At 38.6% G+C, this 26,277-nt stretch overlaps 1 protein-coding gene across 1 annotated transcript in view; it reads right to left on the bottom strand.

Moving 5' to 3' along the window:
- Positions 1–9,765: 9,765 nt before the first annotated feature.
- PPM1D (protein phosphatase, Mg2+/Mn2+ dependent 1D) overlaps positions 9,766–26,277 on the bottom strand; it is a 54,533-nt gene continuing 38,021 nt past the window's right edge. The window contains exons 4-6 of the mRNA XM_035026668.1: positions 21,056–21,246; positions 14,385–14,627; positions 9,766–11,229 (exon numbers count right to left, since the gene is read on the bottom strand). Coding sequence (XP_034882559.1) covers positions 10,672–11,229; positions 14,385–14,627; positions 21,056–21,246 — 992 coding nt within the window. The 3' untranslated portion in view covers positions 9,766–10,671. The remainder of the gene's footprint in view (positions 11,230–14,384; positions 14,628–21,055; positions 21,247–26,277) is intronic.

The raw sequence follows: 26,277 nt of genomic DNA, 5'->3' as shown, positions 1-26,277 counted from the left end.
GGAGCCCGCTCGACTCCTTCCTTACCTGTTTCATCTCCCCTATGGAAGAGATCGCGATTTCGCTAGTGTTATTGCGTCAGTTACATTTCTTTTATAATAATGATAACATTTATTGATTTATTGAACAAACGCTCAGCACAGTCTCAGCACTTCATAAGTACTATCAAAAGAAATACGGCAGTCCCATGAGGTTATAGCTTATTAATAGGCATGAGGTTTGTAACAAATTAGCTGACACAGCAGTAAAAATTCTAAGGTTTTAAGCACAATGGAGGATGGAAAAGATTAGTAGAGGAACTACCTCAACGGATATATGCAGTTAATCGAATGATAGATACAGGTACAGATATAGATATAGTTGTAGATACAGCCAAGAAACCACCCATTTTCTCTTGACGCTCTATCAGTGCCAATAAATAGCACACCCAAAGTGCTATATATCAGGCTAATGTTTGAACATTGGCTAATAAAAGATTCTGATAATTTATCTCTCACTACACACACAAACTCCGAGTACCATCGGCCTTTTAAGATTTGCTTCCTACACTAAACCCACTAACGGAAGAATCTTTCCAACATTCTAAATTCCTTTTGCTCTTACTGCTTTCTATCACTGTTACTTCTTTGCTGTATTTGAAATCTTCTAGAGTTTCTCTTGTGCATATCTCATTTTCCCCAACTAGAAAGTTAAATTCTTCCTAGGCATTAGAAGACTAAAGTTTTCACATTGTTCAATCCCTTTTAACACTCAACAGCCCTGAACACAACAGGTATTTCAAAATTCAGACTTATTCGAATTAAATAATTACTGTTTTCATGTTGTCCAGACCCAGGGCAGGAATAAAGAGGAAATCCAGAGGAAACCAATGGGTAATAATCACAAGTGGGATAACCAGCATTTGTATAAAGTTATTCAGTTTAAATAGCTGTTTCATATGCATTGTTAAACTTCATAGCTCTTTGACTATTCCTCTACAAAGTTATCGAAAAAACAAAGAAACAAAAAATCATAAAGAATACCCTTTGTATACAAGTTCACTCATTGATTCATTCAACAAATATTTGAATACCTATTAAGTGTCAGACATGTTCTAAGCTCCAGAGGTACAGCAATAAACAAATTAATCAATGTGCTTACCTCAGCCAGAGAATTTACATTCTGATGGGAAGACAAAAATAAACAGAGAAATTCAAGTAGTGTAAAATGCTATGGAAAAAAATATAATAAGCCAGACAAATAGAGGGCTTAATTTAGGTAGTGTCATCGGGGAAGGCCTCTCAGGAGATGACATTTGAACAAAGACTTTACTGAAGTATGTGAGAAAGGTACTCTGAGAGAAAAGCAGTCCAGACAAAAGGAATAAGTACCAAGGCCCTAAGAAGGGAATGAATTTTGATGAGGAATGAGAAAAACAGTATGGTTTAAGCAAAGTGAAATAAGTAGAAATTGATAGCCAACTAGTTAGGAGAGGTAAGCAGTGGCCAGATGGAGTATGGTCTTGTACAGAATTATAAGGAGTTTCAATAATTCAATTGAATTCAAGAATTCAATAAATTCTAGGGTGGGAATCTTTTGGAGGACTTTCAACCAGAAGGTATCATGACCATATATACAGTTCTAAAAGATCATTCTAGCTACTGTACAGAGAATAAGCTGTTGTCAGGGAGGGATCAAGAGGGAAAGCAGTGGGGCATGTAGGGAAGCTATTTCAGTAGACCAGGTGGGAGATGCAGTCCAGAACTGGGCGTAGAAGTGAAGCAGTAGAGGTGAAAAGTAGCCAACTTCAAAATATTTTGGAAGAGAGAATTGAAGATGTTGATATTGGGTTGGTTGTGGTATAGAAGAAAAAAGAGAATCAAGGATGATGCCTGTGTTTTGGGCTTGAACAACTAAGCGATGACATTTATGGGTAGGATGAACACTGGTGAAGTTTTACATTTTGAGAGGGGGGGTGAATTTCTGTGCTTTGGTTTCATCCTTTATAAATTGTAAAAAAGACTATTATGAACCTCCAAGATTTTTATGAGGAGTAAATAAATTTTAAATTCTTAGAACCAGTTAAAAATTTCTCCAAATTAATTAGTTCTAATTATGAATTAACCAGCTATGTCTAATTACCCCACTTTTTTCTCCACAAAAATGGTGTGAGATTCTCTCATGAGACTTCAAATAGAGAGCAAACAAAATTTGTGGAGATCATTTTTTTGAGTGGAAGTAACTTGACGGCGTTTAGTACATATTGCCAGCTTATGAGTCATTTCAAAGCACTGGGACGTGGGGAAACTTTTCAACAGTCTGTTCTTGTGGCTGAGAAATACCAGCTAGGAAACTGATTTTCGGTGTAAAAGAGGGACCTTGAGCCAGAATTCTGTCTTCTTCCAGTTGCTACAATGGTCCATTATAATAAATCACTAATGACTAAAATTGCCTCTCCTATGGCCCTGCAAATCAAAGCCCAAAATCTCCAGAAAAATCATCAAGGAATTATCCATATGAAAACCAGGTTCGGGCGCCTGGGTGGCTCAGTTGGTTAAGCGACTACCTTCAGCTCAGGTCATGATCCTGGAGTCCCTGGATCAAGTCCCACATCGGGCTCCCTGCTGAGCAGGGAGTCTACTTCTCTCTCTGACCCTACCCCCTCTCATGCTCTCTCTCTCTATCTCATTCTCTCTCTCAAATAAATAAATAAAGTCTTTAAAAAAAAATTCTTGAAAACCAGGTTCAAGATCAGTTTATGCTTTATTGTGAGTTTTCATTTCAATAGGATTAAGATTCCTTTTTAGCTTCAAGCAAGCCATCGCTTCACTTACCCTAGCCACCAAAAACACCTGAACAATAATCACATGATTTAAGCGTGGTGAAATAATCTGATTTCACACAGAATTATGATAAACATTAATATTTTAGTTTTTAGTCAAGTGAAAGGAAAAAAACTCAAAGAGTTTAAAAAAAATAACCATCATCAAACATAGGTTCATCAATTGTATCCCTCTGATTGGGGGTTTTGATAATAAGAGAGACTATAAACGTGTTATCACAGTAGAAAGTGATAGGAAACTAGTTAGGAAAGGGCATATATGGAATATCTGTACCTTCTGCTCAATTTTGCCATGAACCTAAACTGCTATAAAAAATAGTCTATTTTTAAAAATCACATTTCTCTAAAATCCTCCAATTGTGAGGTAAAACTATACTAATTACTTGCTATATAGACTTTCTTTGGTGCATTTTTAGGTTGAAACTTTTGTAGTAATCTCCTAAAAAGTAGAATCCAAACTTTGTAGAATAGCAAAACCAGCAAAGGTCATATCACCTCATATCTATCTAATTACAGTAGTATCTGTCATTTGTCTGTCCTGCATGTTATGACATAACTGCCTTCTAAAACAGCATTTTCCCACATTTCTATTCAAAGTTCTAAGTGTTTCTTTATTATGTTGGGGCCCTTCAACGTTCAATCCAGCTCATTCTCAGGCCTAGCAAACTTCCTGAAGATATGGTGATTGCTTTCCTTTCATTCTCTTGAAACTAACTAGTATCTATAAGGTAGCCATGTAATTTATCATCCTAACCAGAGGCTCTATTAACAATTATACACATTAAAGTAGGACTGTCCTAGGCAAATCATGAAGTATGGCTTCCCTTTATCTCTGACACATTAGTACTACTTTGTAACTTTTCTAGTCAATTAATGTATAATTCTATTGTCTATTTAGCTAACATGTAACTCTTTAGCAGAAAGGATTATTTGTTTCATTTCTATTCGCCATAAAGCTCTATTCATTAACAGGAAAAATTACATGTCAGAACCCAACAATTTATCCTACAATCTGGAGCTTGTATTTATAATTAAAGTTACCAAAAAGGGCGCCTGGGTGGCTCAGATGGTTAAGCGTCTGCCTTCGGCTCAGGTCATGATCCCAGGGTCCTGGGATCGAGTCCCGCATCGGGCTCCCTGCTCCTTGGGAGCCTGCTTCTCCCTCTGCCTCTCTCTCTCTGTCTCTCGTGAATAAATAAATAAAATCTTAAAAAAAAAAAAAGTTACCAAAAAGTAAAACTATTGACAAAGACCAAAAATTAGTTTCATCAGCTGTTTTAGTGATGCCCAGGGCATAGTTTACCTTCCACATACATGCCTAAACCTAGATAAAAACTGCTTTAAAATCTGAGAAAACTGAATCTGTATTAACAGTTTTGAGACGGTAAAATTTAATAAAAATAATATTGGGTAACTTTTATTTAGCTCTATATGCCAGTCATTATAGTATTACTATCTACATTTAAAGATGAGGACCAAGACACAAAGATGTTAAGCCATTGAGCTCCAAACGTAAGCATTTGGAAATGCATGGTTCCTAAAGCCCCTGCTTTCTGCCCAGAGAATTGAAAAGGGGAGTCCCAGAGAAGGGGAAAGTACCATGGAGACTGTAGGGAGGGAGGAGCTCAGGAGAGTGACCTCACAGAATACATTAAGCAAGGATCAGGTCCTAATTAGCATATCAAAGACTTAGAGAACTTTGAAAGAACCAGGGAAGTCTAACTCACATACAAAAAACAATCAACATGGGGTGCCTGGGTGGCTCAGTCATTAAGCATCTGCCTTTGGCCCAGGGTCCTGGGATAGAGCCCCAAGTCCGGCTGGCTCCCTGCTCCGCGTGAAGTCTCCTTCTCTCTCTCCCACTCCCCCTGCTTGTGTTCCCTCTGTGGCTGTGTCTCTCTGTCAAATAAATAAATAAAATCTAAAAAAAAAACAACAAACAACAGATGCTCACAAACATCACATGATTTAAGCAGTGGTGTAATAATCTGATTTCACATAGAACTATGATAAACATTAATATTTTAGTTTTCAGTCAAGCGAAAGGAATACCTAAATGACACAGATTATCTGACACACTTTAAAGCAGTACTGTAAAAATGTTCCTGCAAGCAATTGTGAACTCTCTTGACATGCATGAAAACACAGAACATCTCAAAAAGGATATAAAAAGAAACAAATGGGGGAAAAAAATAAAGAACCAAATGGAAATTTTAGAACTCAGAAATATAAAATCAAATGTTCTAACAACAGGAAAAACAAAGAGTTACAAAGAAGGAAGAAAAAGGGGGCACCTGGGTGGCTCAGTGGGTTAAGCATCTGCCTTTGGCTCAGGTTATGATCCCAGGGTGCTGGGATTGAGGCTCATGTTGGGCTCTCTGCTTAGCAGTGAGTCTGCTTCTCCCTCTCCCTCTGAGCTCTCTCTCTCAAATAAATAAATAAAATCTTAAAAAAAAAAAAAAGGAAAGAAAAAAAAGAATGTGATGCTGAAAAAAAATTGGGGGAGAAAATTCCTGAAAACCTCCTAAGTTTGGTGAAAGATATAAACCTACAGATTCAAAATGCTCAGCAAACCCAGAGCAGAAAACCTCAAAGGAATCCATGTACAGGGACTTCCTAATCATACTGTTGAAAACTGAAGACGAAGAAAAAAAATCTTGAAAGCAGCCAAAGAAAAACTATGCATTACTTACAGGGGAACAATTTGAATGACTACAGATTTTTTCATCAGAAACCAGAAAACAACACTAGAAGGAAACGTAGAATATCAGGAATGAAAAAATTGCAATAGCAATGGTAAATATCTGGATGAATATCATAGACTGTTCTCCTCTTGAGTTCTTTAAAATGTTTGATTTTTGATAGCAAAAATTATAGCATTGCCTGATGGAGTTTTCAATATATACAGACATGACAACTATAACATAAAGAGGGGAGGAAAATACAGTGGTAAGTTTTCATTCATTTCATTCCATTCATACCACATTGCACTTTAAGTGGTAAAATAGATTTAAGTAGATTATCAGTTTGTATATTGTCATCCCCAATGCAACCATTCATACAGTCAACATATTTTGCCTCAAAGATTAATATTTGGGGTGCCTGGGTGGCTCAGTCGGTTAAGCTTCTGCCTTCAGCTCAGGTCATGACCACCGGGTGCTGGGATCGAGCCTGCTCAATGGGGAGTCTGTTTCTCCCTCTCCCTGCCCCCACTCATGTTCACACACTCTCTCTCTCAAATTTTTAAAATATATTTTTTAAGGGGCATCTGGGTGGCTCAGTCATTAAGCGTCTGCCTTCGGCTCAGGTCATGATCCCAGAGTCCTGGGATTGAGCCCTGCATCGGGCTCCCTGCTCTGCGGGAGGCCTGCTTCTCCCTCTCCCACTCCCCCTGCTTGTGTTCCCTCTCTCGCTGTGTCTCTATCAAATAAATAAAATCTTTAAAATATATATATATTTTTTTTAAGAAAAGACTAAAATTTAAGTTTTCAACTTTTCTAGTGACATAGTATATTTAGGGGAAAAAATACACTAAAACACTTCCCTCCATTAGAGCACTATCTTCCAGATATCTGGAAGATGAAAATAGCATCATTCATTAATGTTACCAAAACAAATCTAATGCACAGCTTATGAAGGCAGTGCTAAAAAGCCTGTATTTTACATGATTAATGCTTTTAACTTCTAGATTCTGATAGACTGCCTCCAAGATGGCCCTTAATGATGCCCATCTGCTAATACTCATGTCCTGTGTAGTTGCCTCCTACACTCTATCAGTTTGGTCTATGCAACTAACAAAACACAGAATTGGTATCTATTTTTGAGGTTAGGTTACAAAAGACATTGAGCCTTGTTCTTTCTCCTATCATTTGCTATCAGGGCAAGTTAACTAATACGTTGTGAGAAGCCCTATAGGGCATATGGGACAAGTAACTGAGGCCTCCTGCCAACAGGTAGGTAAGTGAGCATTGTGTAAAGCATATCTTCCAGGCCTAGTGAAGCCTTTAGATGACTGTAGCCCTGCTTGGGATCTTGACGGCAACCACATGATTCTGTAACCTAGCTTAGTGGTTTCCCAGATTCCTGACACTCAGAAACTGTGAAGATGTTTGTTGTTTTAGGCTACTAAATTTTGAGGTATTATGCAGCAGTATATAACTAATACATATTTTAATCTTTGAGGCACAAGATAGAGAACTGTTTTACAAAATATTGAAAACCAGTGTGTGGATGTGATCCATCCAAGAAACACATATTTTAGCCTTTGTCCCAGGCTCCTGGCTAGAGAACCTAAAACCTTTGTAATTTCTTAGGTGATAAAGGCGCTAGGAACAACTTTTGTTTTTAGTCACTGACTTATTCCTGACACACAGCTCCTAAATCCCTTGGAATTTCCCGGTAGGAGCATCTTTTGTTTTAATGAGACAACTCTTTCTTGGTGGGCTCACTACACATACACCCTTTTTCTCCTGGGAGGGAAGAGGTTTGAGACTAATAATTGATCACACCTAAATGATAAAGCCTCCATAAAAATCCCTGAAGTATGGGATTCAGAGCTTCCAGGTTGGTGAACATACTCACATGCTGAGGGTGGTGCACCCCAAGCCAATGGGGTCAGAGGCTCCTCTGCTTGGGCTGTTCTGGACCTTACCTGATGTATCTCTTTTTTATATAATAAATATCTTTTTTATATGATAAACCAGTAAACGTTTCCCTGAATTCCTGTGAGCTGTTCTAGCAAATTACCAAACTTGAGGGGGTTGTGGGAACCGATTTACAGCCAGTTGATCACCAATGTATGTGATAACCTAGGACTTGTAATTGGTTTCTCAAGTGAGGGCAGTCTTACTAAGACTGAGCCCTTAACTTGTGGGATCTGATGATATAACCCTAGAAGTGTCAGAACTGAATTGAATTATAGGACACCCTATTGGTGTCTACAGAAAATTGGAGAATTGCTTGGTGTAGGAAATCTTACACATCTGGTGTCATTAAGTATTCTATCTGAGTAACGAAGAAATGTTTTCCTTTCAGTGGACATGGTTAAGTAATGCACAGTTAAATAACTTATATCCATAGATGAATACTAAAGATTGAGGAGGCTCTGTGAAATATTGACAGAAAAATCTTCACAATTAAGAGGCATAGATTATCACTAAAAGAACACAAAAAGGGGGGAAAGTTGGCTGCCTTGGGAACTGAAGTGCGAGTTTTTCATTATGTACCATCTTATACATCGTAAGTTTCCCATAATGTATTATACTACTGATCTACATTACATAGGCAAATAAGATTAGAGAATAAAAGACAGGGCGCCTGGGTGGCTCAGTTGGTTAAGCGACTGCCTTCAGCTCGGGTCATGATCCTGGAGTCCCGGGATTGAGTCCCGCATCGGGCTCCCTGCTCGGTGAGGAGCCTGCTTCTCCCTCTGACCCTCCCCCCTCTCATGTACTCTCTCTCATTCTCGCTCTGTCAAATAAATAAAATCTTTAAAAAAAAAAAAAAGAAAAGAAAAGACAAACATTAGAACATTACTTGTGATAGCATAGCATCTTCAGCTCCTTAAAGAATAGGCCTAAACACAATCCTAGAACAGATACGGAAAAGGGCTAATCTTAGCATTTGCAGTTGTATCTTAAACCAAAAATGTTTCTAGTATTAATAGCTACTACTATATGGAATTGGGATTCCACTGCACTAAAAATGTCATCTAGGAAATAACATTTTTACATTAAAAAATTGATTTGAAAAATAAAGATTACAAAATCCATTACTCTAATCAAGTGGAAATTTTAATTTCATGTAGATACAGGATTTACAATCACTGGCAGAAAAAGTAGAAGTAGCTAAATGAATTTTCTTTTAATATACATTCAGATTTGTTGAATTTCTACTTGGTGCAGCTAATGGTATCACAGGTCTAAAAATGGGGAAAAAAAACAAAAAAATAAGGAAAAACCCTTCACGGTAAGTTGACATCAAAAGCGTCTACTAGTTGCTATGTCTCGGTCTTGGAAAGATCTGAAAAACTTCAGGGTGCCTGGATGGCTCAGCTGATTAAGTATCTGCCTTTGGCTCAGATCATGATCCCAGGGTCCTGGGATCAAGGCCCACATCAGGCTCCCTTCAATGGGGAGTCTGCTTCTCCCTTTCCCCCCACTCATATGCTCTCTTTCAAATAAATATCCTAAAATTAAAAAATAAATAAAAAAATAAACTCTTTAGTAACTAAAAATCCTTTTAAGATTTTTTTTTTTTTAATTTCAGAGGGAGAGACAGTGAGAGAGGGAACACAAGCAAGGGGAGTGGGAGAGGGAGAAGCAGGCTTCCCGCCGAGCAGGGAGCCCGATGCGGGGCTCAATCCCAGGATGCTGGGATCACAACCCGAGCCGAAGGCAGACGTTTAACGACTGAGCCACCCAGGCGCCTCCACTAAAAATCCTTCTTAAGAGCTAGTCACAATTATGTTTTACCTGGACCCCTGGTTCTCATCTTATCACTGAAAACTGGTATGCTTCCAATTGTGCAGTTCCCAGCATACTGTGGATATTGAATGCATGAATTAACTCTTCAATCTCTTAATAAGAGGTCTTGTTCTAAATTAATAAATTTAAATTTTTTCTTATTGTAGAACAATTCATCACACCAAAATGACATACTTAGTGTGTCTTATTTTTTTCCTATATTACCAAAGTATAGTTTTATTCATTTTTAAGTGCAACATAATATTTCATCAAATGTTTGTAAGCCATAACTGACCATCATATTCTTAACCATATTCTGTTGTTGGATATTTAGCCTGTTTCAATGTATTCTAAATTAAAAAGTCAAGAGTGCAAAAATAAACATTACATGTATTTTTAAGTTGTTACTCTAAAGCATGATCAAGGCAAAACAGAAAGTTTGTATCATTAAAACAAACCAACAAAAATCCAGCAACATCAGCAACAGTTCACTGATTTATTAGATGAACAAACATATATCCATATAATCAATGAAAACTGTACGATATATAAAATAATTTAAGAAATGTTGGGAATTAGCAGCACCATCCGTTATTGAAATAGCAAGAAAAACTTCACATATTTTATGCAAACACAAGAAGAGAGTAACGACTTTAAGACCTAATAATGCCACTGAGTGGGATGATTGAGCAGGGCACCTTTTTAGGCAAACACACCTCCTTCTACTCCAAAGATTTGGGAAGTATAATGTTTCAGAAAAATGCTACTGAATTAAGAGATACTGCATAGTATTTTAGTTAGAACAGGGAGACTAACACCAAGCTACTTTCAGCATGGCTTAACACTTCTGCTATGAAAAATTTAGTTCTGAATTATGAAATTAGAAATAAAAAATAATTTTTAAAAGACACTAGCTGTCTCTAAGAAACATTAAGTGGAACACAGGTCACTATGAAAATACATCACTTTTCCAGTTTGCTTAATAATTTACTTTAAAAAGTTGTGTAGTTTTCATCACAAGTGACTTATACAAATTTCTTAATAAGCATTTTTAAAAGTTTAAATGTATTTCTAAAATCTAATAGATTCTTTTGATTTTTAACCTTTAGCCCTGTTGTTACATTTACTGTGTATCAGAGTAAGAGACTGAGTTTGTGTGAAGTATACAAATTTACACACATTTTACAGCAACTTATACCCTAACATCTACAAAATTCACATTTATAATACAAGCAAGTACAAGGCCAGGATAAAACTGTTGAATTCCAAAAAGTCAAACTGTATACTATTTTTATTTTGTCCCCTTAAAAAAAATTCAAGTTCGGCACCAACTTCAAAAAAGCCCTCTTAAATCCTAAGTTTGGAAAAAAACATTTCTCAGATACATTTCAGCAGACACAAACAGTTTTTCTGTGCTGATGAAGTAAAGGATTTCCAATTTTCTTCTGGCCCCGAAGTCTGCGTCTCATGGTAAGTTTAACAGAGGTCTTTCGCTGTGAGCTTGTGGGTAGGCTTGCAGGCTGAGCACCACTACTTCGACTTAAACCATTCCGTCTATGCTTCTTCATAAGAGGGCCAGAGTTGGATTCTTCTAATGTCCTTTTAAAGTTTGCTGGAGGGGTTCTTTCAACTTCTTGGGCTTTCATTTGACCTGGAGTTGACATCTTTAAATTTTTTTGGTCCATGATGGTATTTGTTGAATTGGTAGGCACAAGGCCAACTGACAGGCTATTATTCAAAGAATCATGTATCCTTAAAGTCAAGGCTTTAGTGCAATTTTCTTCAAGTGGCTCTGGATCTTTTGAGGGTAGGACTGCCACCTGGACATTCCCTCGAGCTATCTCAGCTGGGACTTCTAAATAATTCTCTGAGAAGGCATTACTACGAACAAGGGCAGGTACATGGTCCTTAGAGTTCAGCCGTGGCCATGGGTCCTCCTCCAGTGACTGAAAAACAAGAAAGTAAGCCAAATAAGTAATTTATCCTAGAACTCAGCTTAACCATTAGGGAGATAAAGAAGTTTCATTAGAGTAAGTGACAAATTTGTTAGGTTGATTTCCTACTTTCCTATTTTTTTCTGTATTCTTATTTCTGAATATTCAGTAGTATAGAAAATGTAAAGTGTAACATTAAAGCAATGATGTCATACTGCAAACTCATAGTGTTGCTTTGCACTTATCTTGCAAACACTAGAGGCTGTTCTAGGACCTGAGAAAAGCAGGATGTCTGGGAACCTAGACAGCATGGCTGCAGCAACTCTCAAAAAATAAGTGAAAATCATATGGAAACTTTCAGGTATTGTTTTTTAAAAGTTTGACAAGTCATTCAGATATGCACTACTCCTTTGGATATAGTGCTCTAGATTTACATATACTCAGAATATTTTTCCCATCGCCAGACAGATTAAGAATATTTTTCCTATCAAGCCCAAATCTCTCATAGTACTAATATTTTATAAAATCATTGTCTTGGGCGCCTGGGTGGCTCAGTTGGTTAAGCGACTGCCTTCGGCTCAGGTCATGATCCTGGAGTCCCGGGATTGAGTCCCGCATCGGGCTCCCTGCTTGGCAAGGAGTCTGCTTCTCCCTCTGACCCTCCTCCCTCTCATGCTCTCTGTCTCTCATTCTCTCTGTCTCAAATAAATAAAAATAAAAATCTTTAAAAAAAGAAAAAAAATCATTGTCTTAATAGTTTCTCAAGAACAGAGTTTATGCATAAATACTATGTCTCCCTCAAGTATATAACATTTCTCTTAAATCTTTTTCTCTTTTAATCAAATCATTTATTAAAATATTAATATATTCTGAAGTAAACCCTTTTGTAGAAGGGTAAATGAAAACATATTATCTGGTCTTCCCCTGATGGAAAAATCCCTTAGAGGGCGCCTGGGTGGCTCAATCAGTTAAGTGTCTGCCATTGGCTCAGGATATGATCGCAGGGTCCTGGGATCAAGCCCGGCATTGGGCTCCCCGCTCAGCAGGAATCCTGCTTCTCCCTCCCTGACTCCTCCTGCTGTGTTCCCTCTCTCGCTTCTGTGTCTCTCTCTCTCTGTCAAATAAATAAATAAATAATCTTTAAAAAAAAAACACACTCACACACAGCTAAATTGGGGCGCCTGGGTGGCTCAGTCAGTTAAGCATCTGCCTTTGGCTCAGTTCATGATCCTAGAGTCCTGCAGGCTCCCTGCTCAGCGGGGAACCTGCTTCTCCCTCTCCCTCTGTCTGCTGCTCCCCCTGCCTGTGCTCTCTCTCTCCCTGTCACATAAATAAAATCTAAAAAAACAAAAAAACCCCACAAAAAAAAGCACTAACTTTAGTTTTGTCCTAAAGAAAGGACAGAGAAAAACGTATGCCAGAGTAATATATCACTAAAACAGAGGTATTTCTACCATATCCATCCCAAAACAAAGATCTGACTACTGGTATACCTTAGGATCCACACAGAAGTTGCCGTGTCTATAAATAGATAAACCTAGTCTCAAATGCCTACTCTAAATGTGGGAAAGTGTTAAAAACCAAACTGACCAAAATGTTATTTTATTTATCTAAATGTTACTAAATATGGGATTATTTTAACAAGAAAATAAATCAGAAATTATGTGTGTAGTCATGGTTGTCAATTAAGCTAAAACACAATTTCTTCAGCAGAGATTTGTCTTTATTTACTTGTTAGGTCAGAGGGAACAACACTAATTATTCTGAATGGCTCCAAATATCTTCCTGTATTTTGGTGGGGCAATTGGTTAACAAACAACCAATGCCTAAATACAAGTTAGTGCATACATAAATCTCCTTATCTTTATTATTAGATCGTTATGTCTCCAGATTTTTAGAAATAATTTTAAAAACATTTTATGTGGGGCGCCTGGGTGGCTCAGTCAGTTGGGCAACTGACTTGGTTTCAGCTCAGGTCATGATCTCAGGGTCGTTGAGATCGAGCCTGGTGTTGGGCTCTGCGCTGGGCGTGGAGCGTGCTTAAGATTCTCTTGGTCCCTCTCCCTGTCTGCCCCTCACTTGCAAGCGCTCTCACTCTCAAAAATAAAAAAATAAGGGACGCCTGGGTGGCTCAGTCAGTTAAGCATCTGCCTTCAGCTCAGGTCATGACCCCAGGGTCCTGGGACCGATTCCCACATCCTTACTCACTGGGGAGTCTGCTTCTCCCTCTGCCTGTTCTGCCTGCCGCTCCCCCTGCTTGTGCTCTCTCTGACAAATAAATAAATAAAATTTTAAAAATAAATAAATAAATAAAAATAAATAAGAGCACATTCTCAGAAGTCCCAAGTATAACAAAGCAGTTATCAATACTACCAATTTTTTTTTAAGATTTTATTTATTTGAGAGAAAGAGCACACAAAAGGGGGGGAGGGGCAAAGGGAGAGAGAGAGGCAGACTCACCAACGAGCGGGGAGCCCAACGTGGGGCTCGATCCCAGGACCCTGAGATCATGAGCCAAGCTGAAGGCAGATACCCAACCAACTGAGCCACCCAGGAACCCCAATACTACTAATTTTTAGCAGGTAAATACCGGGATGAAATCAGAAAAAGGGAAATATAGAACCATTTAAATTGTTTATTTCATAGCGTATCTTAAACTCATTCAAAATTATCTGAGTAAGAAGAGGAATAATGTTTCTTGTCCATGTTATTAGACAACCAGTTCTAAGATCTGATATCCTAAGGTCCCCTTCAATCTTGAGTCTGTATGATCTTATCCAAATTGCTTAATCTCTCAATCTTATTATCTATAAGACGGAATAACATCTGTACTAGTTACCTATTCCCGTTTATGAGGTTCAAATGAAATATATATGAAAGTACTTCACAAACTTAAATGTTTACAAATGTATTAGAAGGGGATTGTTAAAATATTGTTAATGTGTATCTCCTTTCTATTAGGTGCTGTACACACACCTGGCTTTCAGAACAGTACTGATGTGAAGATGAATCAATGATAATAAGTTACATGACAAAGATCCATCACTTTCTTGAACCTAGTTCAAATCCAAAATCCTATGATATGAAGAATCTGAAAAACTTTTCAAGCAACACTAACCAAAGAAATTCTATTAAAAAAAGCTCAAATACTATAGGGAACTGTATACCTTGACTGGTGGTGTAGAACAGGGGGAAGGAGTCATCACGCAGGTTTCTTGACTATTATAGGAAGGACTGTCAGTCAGGTTCAGATAGAGTTCATCTTCATTGGTGAAATTTCCCTGACTGTCCACTCCTGGAGAAATGCAGATTACTACAGCACTAGTATTATCTGCTCGAAGCATACGCTGCCTCCAGCGGCCTAGTGCTCGATTCACAAGCATTTTGGCACAAGATTGTCCATGCTCACCCTGTATTTAAAAGAACAAGGAGAAAGAAGGTTAACTCAGATTTAGTTCCCATTACATCTGTATCAAATTAAAAACAAGGTATTCAATATGGCTGACATAAATTAAATTTCCAAAATTTCAAACATTAACCATAGTTCCCCATAACTATGTTAAAATAGTACTGCTCTAATTTTTTTTAAAAATAAGACAAGGCCTTATCCTGTGGTTAAATTTTACCTGTATTTTTATCTTTTTGGTAGCAAGAAACTCAGTCTTCACTGTAACCTTAATTAGGAAAACTTATACAGAAGTTATCTAAAATGGGAAGTAAACATCAAGTTATTACAGATAATTCACAAATGAGATAATCAGGCATGGCAAAAAAAAAAAAAATCCTCACTGCAAAGGGCCAATTTCCTCCTAATGTAAGAGCTTCTGCATATCAATGACTCAACATAAAAATTGTCAAAGAACATGAACAAAATTCAGAGACAAGAAAATATAAACAACTGTTAAATATATACAGTTGACCCTTGAACAATGTGGGGTGTTAGAGGCACCAACTCCCCCACACAACTGAAAAATCCATGTATAACTTTTGATTCCCTTCAAATTTTACTAATAACCTACTGTTGACCAGAAGCCTTACCAATAAAATTAAGTTGATTAGCACATATTTTGTATGTTATCTGTATTATATACTGTATTCTTACAATAAAGCTAGGAAGAAAAAAAAAAAGAAAATTATAGGGAAGAGAAAATACATGTACAGTGCTATACTATAAAAATCCATGTTAGTGGGCCTACATAGTTCAAACTCATGTTGTTTAAAAGTCATCTGTGTATAAAAATGATGTCACTCATATGAGGAAAAAAAAGCAATACAATAAGTGGCTATAGTATTTCGGAGACCAAATACATACAACAGAAAGAGTGGGGGGGGGACCCTTAAATGATCTCATGTTAGGGGCACATGGGTGGCTCAGTCAGTTAAGTGTCTGCCTTCAGCTCAGGTCATGATCCCAGAGTCCTGGGACTGAGCGCCATGTAGGGCTCCCTGCTCAGAGGGGAGTCTGCTTCTCCCTTTCCCTCTGTCCTTCCAATCTGCTTATGCTGGCTGGCTCTCTCAGATAAATAAATAAAATCTTTTAAAAAAAATGATCTCATGTTATCCAAAATAAATGTAGCTTGGAATAAAACGTTTAGCATCATACACATATTTAATACATGGATTCAATAACTACTAAGTTTCAAAGAATGGAAATGAAAATGATGTGCTCTAGACTATAGGGCTACATATCTTTTTTTTTTTTTTAAGATTTTATTTATTTATTTGAGAGAGAGAGAGAATGAGAGACAGAGAGCATGAGAGGGAGGAGGGTCAGAGGGAGAAGCAGACTCCCTGCCGAGCAGGGAGCCCGATGCGGGACTCGATCCCGGGACTCCAGGATCATGACCTGAGCTGAAGGCAGTCGCTTAGCCAACTGAGCCACCCAGGCGCCCCAGGGCTACATATCTTAAATAGCTCTAGAAATAACTGAATGATGAAAAAGAGTGGAAATATGAACTCTACATAAACAGAAAAAATTTTTAATGATTTATGTAATGTGATAAAATATTAATGTACTGTAAATATAAAAATATTAATATATAACATACTATAATACATACTATATAATATATAATGTATTAAAAGCACTATATTAGGGGCACCTCGGTGGCTCAGTCATTAAGCGTCTGCCTTCGGCTCAGGTCATGATCCCAGGGTCCTGGGATCGAGCCCCGCATCGGGCTCCCTGCTCTGCGGGAAGCCTGCTTCTCCCCCTCCCACTCTCCCTGCCTGTGTTCCCTCTCTCGCTGTGTCTCTCTCTGTCAAATAAATAAAATCTTTAAAAAAAAAAAAAAAAAGCACTATATTAAAAAATAAATAAGTACTTTAAGTCATTAGATTGTCTTCTCCATACCTTAAGTTTATATATTCAAAATGGATACAGAACTATGGTTTTTTCATCCTTTCCTTGGGAAAATGGGGAATCATCTTTATTTGGGGTTATCTGATCTTGGGTATATTACAGTATTCAAACACATTTTTTTTTCAAGATTTTATTTATTTATTTGACAGAGAAAGACACAGCGAGAGAGGGAACACAAGCTGGGGGAGTGGGAGAGGGAAAAGGAGACTTCCCGCAGAGCAGGGAGCCCAATGCGGGGCTCCATCCTAGGACCCTGGGATCAAGACCTGAGCCGAAGGCACTTACCTGAGCCACCCAGGCACCCCTCATACACATTATTGATGGCAAACTGCAAATAACTCCTCTCATCTGCTTTATTAAAACCTTAATAGGGCGCCTGGGTGGCTCAGTCGCTATGCATCTGCTTTCAGCTCAGGTCATGATTCCAGAGTCCTGGGCTCGATCCCCTGCTTCTCCCTCTCCCACTCTGCCTGCTTGTGTTCCCTCTCTCGCTGTCTCTCTCTGTCAAATAAAAAAAAAAAAACCTTAATATAATAAACCATCCTTGCATTCCCAAGATAAGTACCACTTTGTAAATCTGTAAATGATTATTTTTTCAACACTGCTTTTTTCCCATATCCATATGCACTTCACAACTGATGAAAGTCAGGACTGATCTCTAATTCATTAATCTATCACATTATCCGGTACCAGTTTCATCGCTCCATCATCCAAACACTAGCTCACTGAGAACTCCCTGAAGGACTCCCTTTGCTTTCACTTTTTCAGTGTGCCTCTGTTTCCCTTCCCAGCAAAGCTCTATGAAAAAGAAATCTATACAACAGTGCCCCTTATTTGCAGTCTCGCTTACTCAGGGTCAACTGTGGTCCAGAAATAGATTATTCTTCTTCTGACATATCATCAGATCAGTGATATCCTAATGTTAGGTCAGGATGCCTAAGTCATTCACCTCACTTCACGTCATCACAAAGGCATTTTATCATCTCACATCGTAAGAAGGGTGAGTACAGTATATGATATTTTGAGAAAGAGACCACATTCATATAACTTATTACAGTAGTCATAACTGTTCTACTTTACTATTGTCATTAATCTCTTACTGCACTTAATTTATAAAAAGAACTTTATCACAGGTATGTATGTATAGGAAAAACAGTACCTATAGGGTTCAGGTACTATTTGTGTTCTCAGGCATCCACTGGGAGTCTTGGAACGCACCTGCCATGGGTAGGTGGGGGGGCGGGGGAGTTCTTTATAAGCCATTTCTACTACTTTACTTGCATCTTCTCCTCAGTTCACTGATTTCTGCTGATTTGGATCCTTAATATCATCCTTTTCTTCCACCCTACAGTCTCACTAGGTGATTTCATAAATTGTCGCAGCTTTACCTAACTCCTCTTAACAATCAAATTAGTATTTCCAGACTTCTCTCTCAAATATTTCTGCCTACTGAAAATAACTGTCTGGATTAACCACAGGCACCTCCAATTCAACATGCCTACATCTGAACTATTACCTCCCCTCTTCCCCTGAATAATGTGTTTCTTCTTGATAACAGCTATCACCAGTCAGAAATCTGGGCATCATCATACTCTCTGTCCTTAAAAACCCAAGTTCTATCAATTCTACTACTCATGTATTTCTTTTGTTATTGTGTACATATGTACTTGTTGTTGTTGCTGTCTTTTTATATGTACATGTTGCTGCTTGCTGGTAGAGCAAGCTTGCACAATTTCTCATTTGGAGTGTAACAGTAGCCTCCAAAGAGGAAGCCTAATAGACCATTAAGAAGAAGGGAAAAAAAAAAAAATAGACCATTAAGAGAAATCAAATCAGTTACACTGGCAACAAGAATCAACATGTGAAGAAAAGTGGAAGACAGACCTTCTAACCATAACTCTACTCATCAAAATTCACCTCTTCTCAGGGATTCTTCACTAATCTTTGCTGCCACCCATTCTGTCATTGCCACCTTCACACTGGTAATTTTGTTAAGGGCCTAGAAGGTTTTCCTACAGCTACTAAAAGAATCCTTACATTCATTATCAACTATCCTCTATTTTATATTCCACCCTGCAATGAGTAAACTTTCTAAAATGCATATTGAAAATGCAGCTTTTTCTGGGCGCCTGGGTGGCTCAGTTGGTTAAGCGACTGCCTTCGGCTCAGGTCATGATCCTGGAGTCCCGGGATTGAGTCCCGCATCGGGCTCCCTGCTCGGCAGGGAGTCTGCTTCTCCCTCTGACCCTCCCCCCTCTCATGCTCTCTATCTCTCATTCTCTCTCTCTCAAATAAATAAATAAAATCTTTAAAAAAAAAAAGAAAGAAAATGCAGCTTTTCAGTAACACTCCACTTTATATTCAAAGACCTAACTTCCTAACAGCATTTAAAACCATTTTGTCTCCTCTCCTCCAGTCACATCAAGCTACTTGTGAAACCTGAATATGTCAAATTTGTCTCTCTTCTTTGACTTTACACATTTTATTCCTTTGCCTGGAAAGCTTCTCTCTCCTCACTTATCTATTTACATGGTAAATTCAATCCCACCTTTAAGACTTGCTCAGATATCACTCTTGTCTATGAAACTTTCTTATTCAATCTTCCCAGGTTTCCAATCTCCCTCCCAGTTCTCATAACACTTGTTCTAAATATTGTTATATGAATGCTTCCTTCAATATTCATTCTAAAACCACTTTGGTGTTTATGAATAGGTTCTCTCAATCTGGCTTATGACCTCATCATGCCACTGAAATGTTTCTCTCTCTCATCATTAAATAATTTTATAGACAAAAGAATCTTTATTTTATTTACTCTTCTTTTACACCTGATGTCACTAACCAAATGCAACACATTAACCCCAACACTATAAAAATGAATCAAGACACAATTCTTACCTTTAAACAACTCACAATCAGGTAGGGGTCCCGACAGCTATTTACGTAACCTATTTGTAACAATATGGTAAATGCTGAGCAAGGACCACATTCTATTTACCTTTACCACCCCTGTACTTAGTGCCTAATGTGAGCTAGGTAAATGGCAGGAATTTAATACAAATTCTTCTATTTTTTACTCCTTTTCATGCCAAAATATAGCTTTACCATTCCTCCCATCTGAGAGAAAGATCATCTTTTCCAAGGATAGCCCATCTCCTTGATTCCAGTTAAACTCCTCATCCTCTTCATCCTTTTATTGAAGGTCACTAATGAAAGATCCTAACTGTAAAACCCAATATCCTGTTCTCATCCATCTGCCCCTACTTCTTTGCAGAATTTGACATTGCTGCCTACTACCTCCAAAACACTCTCTTTCCTTGCCTTCAACACCATCACACTCTTCCAATTTTCCTTACTTTGTCAGTGCTCAGAATGAAGAGGAAATCAATTTGCAAGCAAGTCAAGAAGGAAAGAAAAGGATTTTCTCATTGATGGTTGTTTCTTGGCTAATAAAAAGATGGGTGACATAATTACCATGTAACTCAGCAATTCCACTCCTAGGTATATACCTAAGAGAACTGAAAACATGTCCACACAAAAACTTGTATGTGAATGTTCACAACAGTCATTCATAAGAGCCCCAAAGTAGAAACAACCCAAATATCCATCAACTGGTAAACGGATGGATAAATTAAATGTATATCCACTGATGGAAATTATTTCGGCCCTTAAAAGGAATAAAGTACTTTTATTTACAAGCAACATGGATGAACCTTGAAAATATTATGCTTGGGTGCCTGGGTGGCTCAGATGGTTAAGCGTCTGCCTTCAGCTCAGGTCATGATCTCAGGGTCCTGGGATCTAGTCCCACATCGGGCTCCCTGCTCCTTGGGAGCCTGCTTCTCCCTCTGCCTCTCTCTCTCTCTCTCTCTCTCATGAATAAATTAAAATTAAAAAAAAAATCTTAAAAAAAAAAAAAAAGAAAATATTATGCTTAAGTGAAAGAAGTCAAATACAAAAGTCACGTATTGTATGATCTCATTTATATGCAATACCCAAAACAGGCAAATAGAGACAGAAAGATCAGTGGTTGCCAGTGGGTGGGGGTAGCAGGAGATAATGAATGACTACTGGTGATTATGGGTTTTGGAGGCAGTGATAAAAATGTTCTGGAATGAGATAGTGGTGACAGTTACACAACTTAGAGAATATACTAAGAACCACTGAGTTATACATTTTAAAAAGGTAAATTTTATAGTATATGAATTATATCTCAATTTTTTAAAAAGGATTAATGAGGTTTCATAGGCCATTAAGTTAAGGGCTATTCATAACAAAGTCTGTGGTTGTGTGTTTTGTTATCTAGTTTCATTTATTTATATCCTGTTTCATTCCCCTGATGAGCTGCAAAGTTTGTTTTACGTAATTCTAGAGCCAGGCAAATGCAAATATCTACTCAAAGTGAACATCCTTAGACGTCTGACAAAGTAGCAGAACAATGTGTAGACAACAATATAAAATTATTGAGTTATTTCTCACCATCAAGTATTTTTTCTCCTCTTGGTCCTGGCACATTGAGATGGCATCTTGAGGTGGAATCATATTCCAAAGTCCATCACTCCCCAAGATAATATACTTGTGCTTCTGGGGGTCAAGAGTGTGGACACTTGTGTCTGGTTCAGGTGACACCACAAACTCACCACTGAAGAAATCATAGCTCCACAAATCACCTGGGGGGCAGAAATAAGAAGCAAGAAGTGTTATTTCCAAGCTAGTAATATCCTGTCAACAGATTAAAGGAGAAAATCTACACATTCATCTAAATAAATGCAGAAAAGCAATTGGTAACATTCAAAATCCATACATGATTTAAAAAAAAAAAAAACAACTTCTTGGGGCACCTGGGTGGCACAGTCAGTTGAGTGTCTGACTCTTGCTTTTGGTTCAGGTCATGATCTCAGGGTCATAGGATCGAGCCCTGCGACACGCTTCCCACTCCGTGGGGAGTCTGCTGGAGATTCTCTCTCCCTTTCTGTCTCCCTCTACCCACCCCCCAGCTTGTGCTCTCTCTCTCAAATAAAGAAATCGAAAGAAAAGAAAAGAAAAAGAAAGAAACTATTTACTCTTCTGTGATACATAAGACAAAGTAAGTGGAACAATATAACTTTTCTTTTACTACCCAAAACTGGGGAAAGAGCAGACAAAAAGGAGAAAACATTAATCTCTGCCTCTTTTGTTTGTGAAATACTCTGGGTAAACACCTAAACTAAAAGCAAAAGGTTTAGGGCTTCTGGGTGGCTCCGTCGGTTAAGCATCTGACTTTGGCTCAGGTCATGATCCCAGGGTCCTGGGATCGAGCCCCACGTCAGGCTCCCTGCTCAGCAGGGAGCATGCTTCTCCCTTTTCCCTCTGCTCCTGCTATCTCTCTCTCTCAAATAAATAAATAAATAGATAAAATCTTAAAAAAAATAAAAGCAAAAGGTTTTCAAACAAGATAGTAGTTTTTGCACTCTTTCAGCAGGTCTTTTTGCTAAAGAAGAGGAATCTCGGGGCGCCTGGGTGGCTCAGTCGTTATGCGTCTGCCTTCGGCTCAGGTCATGATCCCAGGGTCCTGGGATCAAGCCCCACATCAGCCTCCCTCCTCGGCGGGAAGCCTGCTCCTCTCCCACTCCCCCTGCTTGTGTTCCTGCTCTCGCTGTCTCTCTCTCTCTGTCAAATAAATAAATAAAATCTTTAAAAAAAAAAAAAAAAGAAGAGGAATCTCTTTGTCCTTTCTCTGCCTTACTTAAACTTCCCCCCATTTGCTCGCATAAAAAGTACTGGCCAATTCAAACACATTCAGAGTCTAAGGAAAGAATAATTAAAATCAATTGCTCTACTCTAAAATAGCAGAATTCATTGCCAAACCAGCCGCTTGAAAGGTAAAGTGGCAATTCATCCTTCAGAGTAGCCAAAAGAGAACACATATGGGGCACCTGGCTGGCTCAGTCCATGGAGCGTGCAACTCTTGATCTCAGCGTTGTTGGAGCCCCCATGCTGGGTGTAGAGATCACTTAAAAAGAAAAAAAGGAAAAAAAAAGAACACATGCAACCACTAAAAGCTAATTATAATCCAGGCCGGCTCACAAAGATGCATTTACTTCTTTTTTTCTTTTTTTTTAAAGATTTATTTGAGGAACAGAGAGAGAGAGAGAAAGACAGCATGAGTGGGAGGGGCAGAGGGAGAGGGAGAGAGAATCTCAAGCAGATTCCACCAAGAGTGTGAAGCCCAACTCGGGGCTGGATCCCAAGACCCTGAGATAATGACCTGAGCCGAAAACAAGAGTCGGAGGCTTAACCGACTGCGCCACCCAGATGCCCCATATTTACTTCTTTATGCTAGCAAAACAAAGTTCTCTGGTAGGTGAAATTATAAAAATGAACATGGAAACAGTTAAGAAAAATATTGAGGTAGCAATTACAGAGCTCATAAGTGATGCTAAAAGCTTTCAAAAATTCTCACCAAAATAGTAGCCAATAGGATCCAACAGTACATTAAAAGGATTATTCACCACGACCAAGTGGGATTTATTCCTGGGCTGCAAGGTTGGTTCAACATCCACAAATCAATCAATGTGACACAATACATTCATAAAAGAAAGAACAAGAACCATATGATCCTCTCAACAAATGCAGAAAAAGCATTTGACAAAGTACAGCATCCTTTCTTGATTAAAACTCTTCACAGTGTAGGGACAGAGGGTACATACCTCAATATCATAAAAGCCATCCATGAAAAACCCATGGCAAATATCATACTCAATGGGTAAAAACTGAGAGCTTTCCCCCTAAGGTCAGGAACACGGCAGGGATGTCCACTATCACCACTGCTATTCAACACAGTACTAGAAGTCCCAGCCTCAGCAATCAGACAACAAAAAAAAATAAAAGGCATCCGAATCGGCAAAGAAGAAGTGAAACTCTCACTTTTTGCTGATGATATGATACTTTATGTGGAAAATCCAAAAGACTCCACCCTAAAACTGCCAGAACTCACACAGGAATTCAGTAAAGTGGCAGGATATAAAATCAATGCACAGAAATCAGCTGCATTTCTTTTTTTTTTTTTTTTTAAGATTTTATTTATTTATTTGACAGAGAGAGACACAGCGAGAGAGGGAACACAAGCAGCGGGAGTGGGAGAGGGAGAAGCAGGCCTCCTGCCGAGCAGGGATCCCGATGCGGGGATAGATCCCAAGACCCTGGGATCCTGACCTGAGCCAAAGCAGAAGCTTAATGACCGAGCCACCCAGGCACCCCCAGTTGCATTTCTATATCCCAACAAGACAGAAGGAAAGAGAAATTAAGGAGTCGATCCCATTTACAATTGCACCCAAAACCATAAGATACCTAGGGATAAATCTAACCAAAGAGGCCAAGAATCTGTACTCAGAAAACTATACAATACTCATGAAATAAATTGAGGAAGACACAAAGAAATGGAAAAACGTTCCATGCTTATGGATTGGAAGAACAAATATTGTGAAAATGTCTATGCTACCTAGGGCAATCTACACATTTAATGCAATCCCTATCAAAATACCATCAACTTTTTTCAAAGAAATGGAACTAATCCTAAAATTTGTATGGAACCAGAAAAGACCCCAAATAGCCAGAAGAATGTTGAAAAAGAAAAGCAAAGCAAAGCTGGTGGCATCACAATTCCGGACTTCAAGCTCTATTACAAAGCTGTCATCATCAAGACAGTATGGTACTGGCACAAAAACAGACACATAGATCAATGGAACAGAATAGAGAGCCCTGAAATGGACCCTCAACTCTATGGTCAACTAATCTTCGACAAAGCAGGAAAGAATGTCCAATGGAAAAAAGACAGTCTCTTCAACAAATGGTGTTGGGAAAATTGGACAGCCACATGCAGAAGAATGAAACTGGACCACTTCCTTACACCACACACAAAAATAGACTCCAAATGGATGAAAGACCTAAATGTGAGACAGGAATCCATCAAAATCCTTGAGGAGAACACAAGCAGCAGCCTCTTCGATCTCAGCCACAGCAACTTCTTCCTAGGAAATCACCAAAGGCATGGGAAGCAAAGGCAAAAATGAACTATAGGGACTTCATCAAGATAAAAAGCCTCTGCAAGGCAAAGGAAACAGTCAACGAAACCAAAAGACAACCGACAGAATGGGAGAAGATATTTGCAAACGGCATATCAGATAAAGGGCTAGTATCCAAAATCTATAAAGAACTTATCAAACTCCACACCCAAAGAACAAATAATCCAATCAAGAAATAAATGGGCAGAAGAAATGAACAGACATGTCTGCAAAGACATCCAAATGGCCAACAGACACATGAAAAAGTGCTCAACATCACTCGGCATCAGGGAAATCCAAATCAAAACCTCAATGAGATACCACCTCACACCAGTCAGAATGGCTAAAATTAACAAGTCAGGAAATGACGGATGTTGGCGGGGGTGCAGAGAAAGCGGAACCCTCCTACGCTGTTGGCCGGAACGCAAGCTGGTGCAGCCACTCTGGAAAACAGTATGGAGGTTCCTCAAAAAGTTGAAAATAGAGCTACCCTATGATCCAGCAATTGTACTACTGGGTATTTACCCCAAAGATACAAAATAGGGATCCGAAAGGGTACGTGCACCCCGATGTTTATAGCAGCAATGTCCACAATAGCCAAACCATGGAAAGAGCCTAGATATCCATCAAAAGATGAATGGATAAAGAAGATGTGTGTGTGTGACACACACATACACACACACACACACACAATGGAATATTATGCAGCCATCAAAAAAATGAAATCTTGCCATTTGCAACGACATGGATGGAACTAGAGGGTATTATGCTAAGCGAAGTAAGTCAATCAGAGAAAGAGAAGTATCATATGATCTCACTGATATGAAGAATTTGAGAAACAACACAGAGAATCATAGGGGAAGGGAGGGAAAAATGAAACAAGACAAAACCCAGAGAGGGAGACAAACCATAAGAGACTCTTAATCTCAGGAAACAAGCTGAGGGTTGCTGGAGTGGAGGGGGGTGGGAGGGATGGGGTGACTGGGTGATGGACACTGGGGAGGGTATGTGCTATGGTGAGCGCTGTGAATTGTGTAAGACTGTTGAATCACAGACCTGTACCCCTGAAACAAACATTCTATGTTAATAAAAAAATTTTTTTAAAAATAAGTGATGCTAGAAGCTTTCAAAAGCAGTTTTTCCTCATTATTTGGGATTGATATTGCCACTCCAAGTAAGAACATAAATTTATATAAAGCAGAACCCCTAATATGTCTAAATTTAAAATCTAGGTTAAAAAGAAATTCCGGGGCGCCTGGGTGGCTCAGTTGGTTAAGCGACTGCCTTCAGCTCAAGTCATGATCTTGGAGTCCCTGGATCGAGTCCTGCATCAGGCTCCCTGCTTGTCAGGGAGTCTGCTTCTCCCTCTGACCCTTCCCCCTCTCATGTGCTTTCTCTCTCTCTCAAATAAATAAAATCTTTATAAAAAAAAAAAATTTGTAAAAAAAAAAAAGAAATTCCAATTTTCAATCTAATGCAGATTACATGACCCTGAAAAAGGGCCACAAGTTCTCATGTATAAACTAATATTAATATCTTTATAAATTTAAAAATATTTTTAGGGGCACCTGGCTGGCTCAGTTGGTAGAGTGTGGGACTTCAGGATTTTAAGTTTGAGCCCCATATTGGGTGTAGAGATTACTTTAAAATAAAATCTCT

This window comes from Mirounga leonina, unplaced genomic scaffold (assembly GCF_011800145.1).
Source record: "Mirounga leonina isolate KUSES-001 unplaced genomic scaffold, KU_Mleo_1.0 Mir_200, whole genome shotgun sequence".
NCBI lineage: Eukaryota > Metazoa > Chordata > Mammalia > Carnivora > Phocidae > Mirounga > Mirounga leonina.
This window is presented reverse-complemented; position numbering and strand designations above follow the sequence as displayed.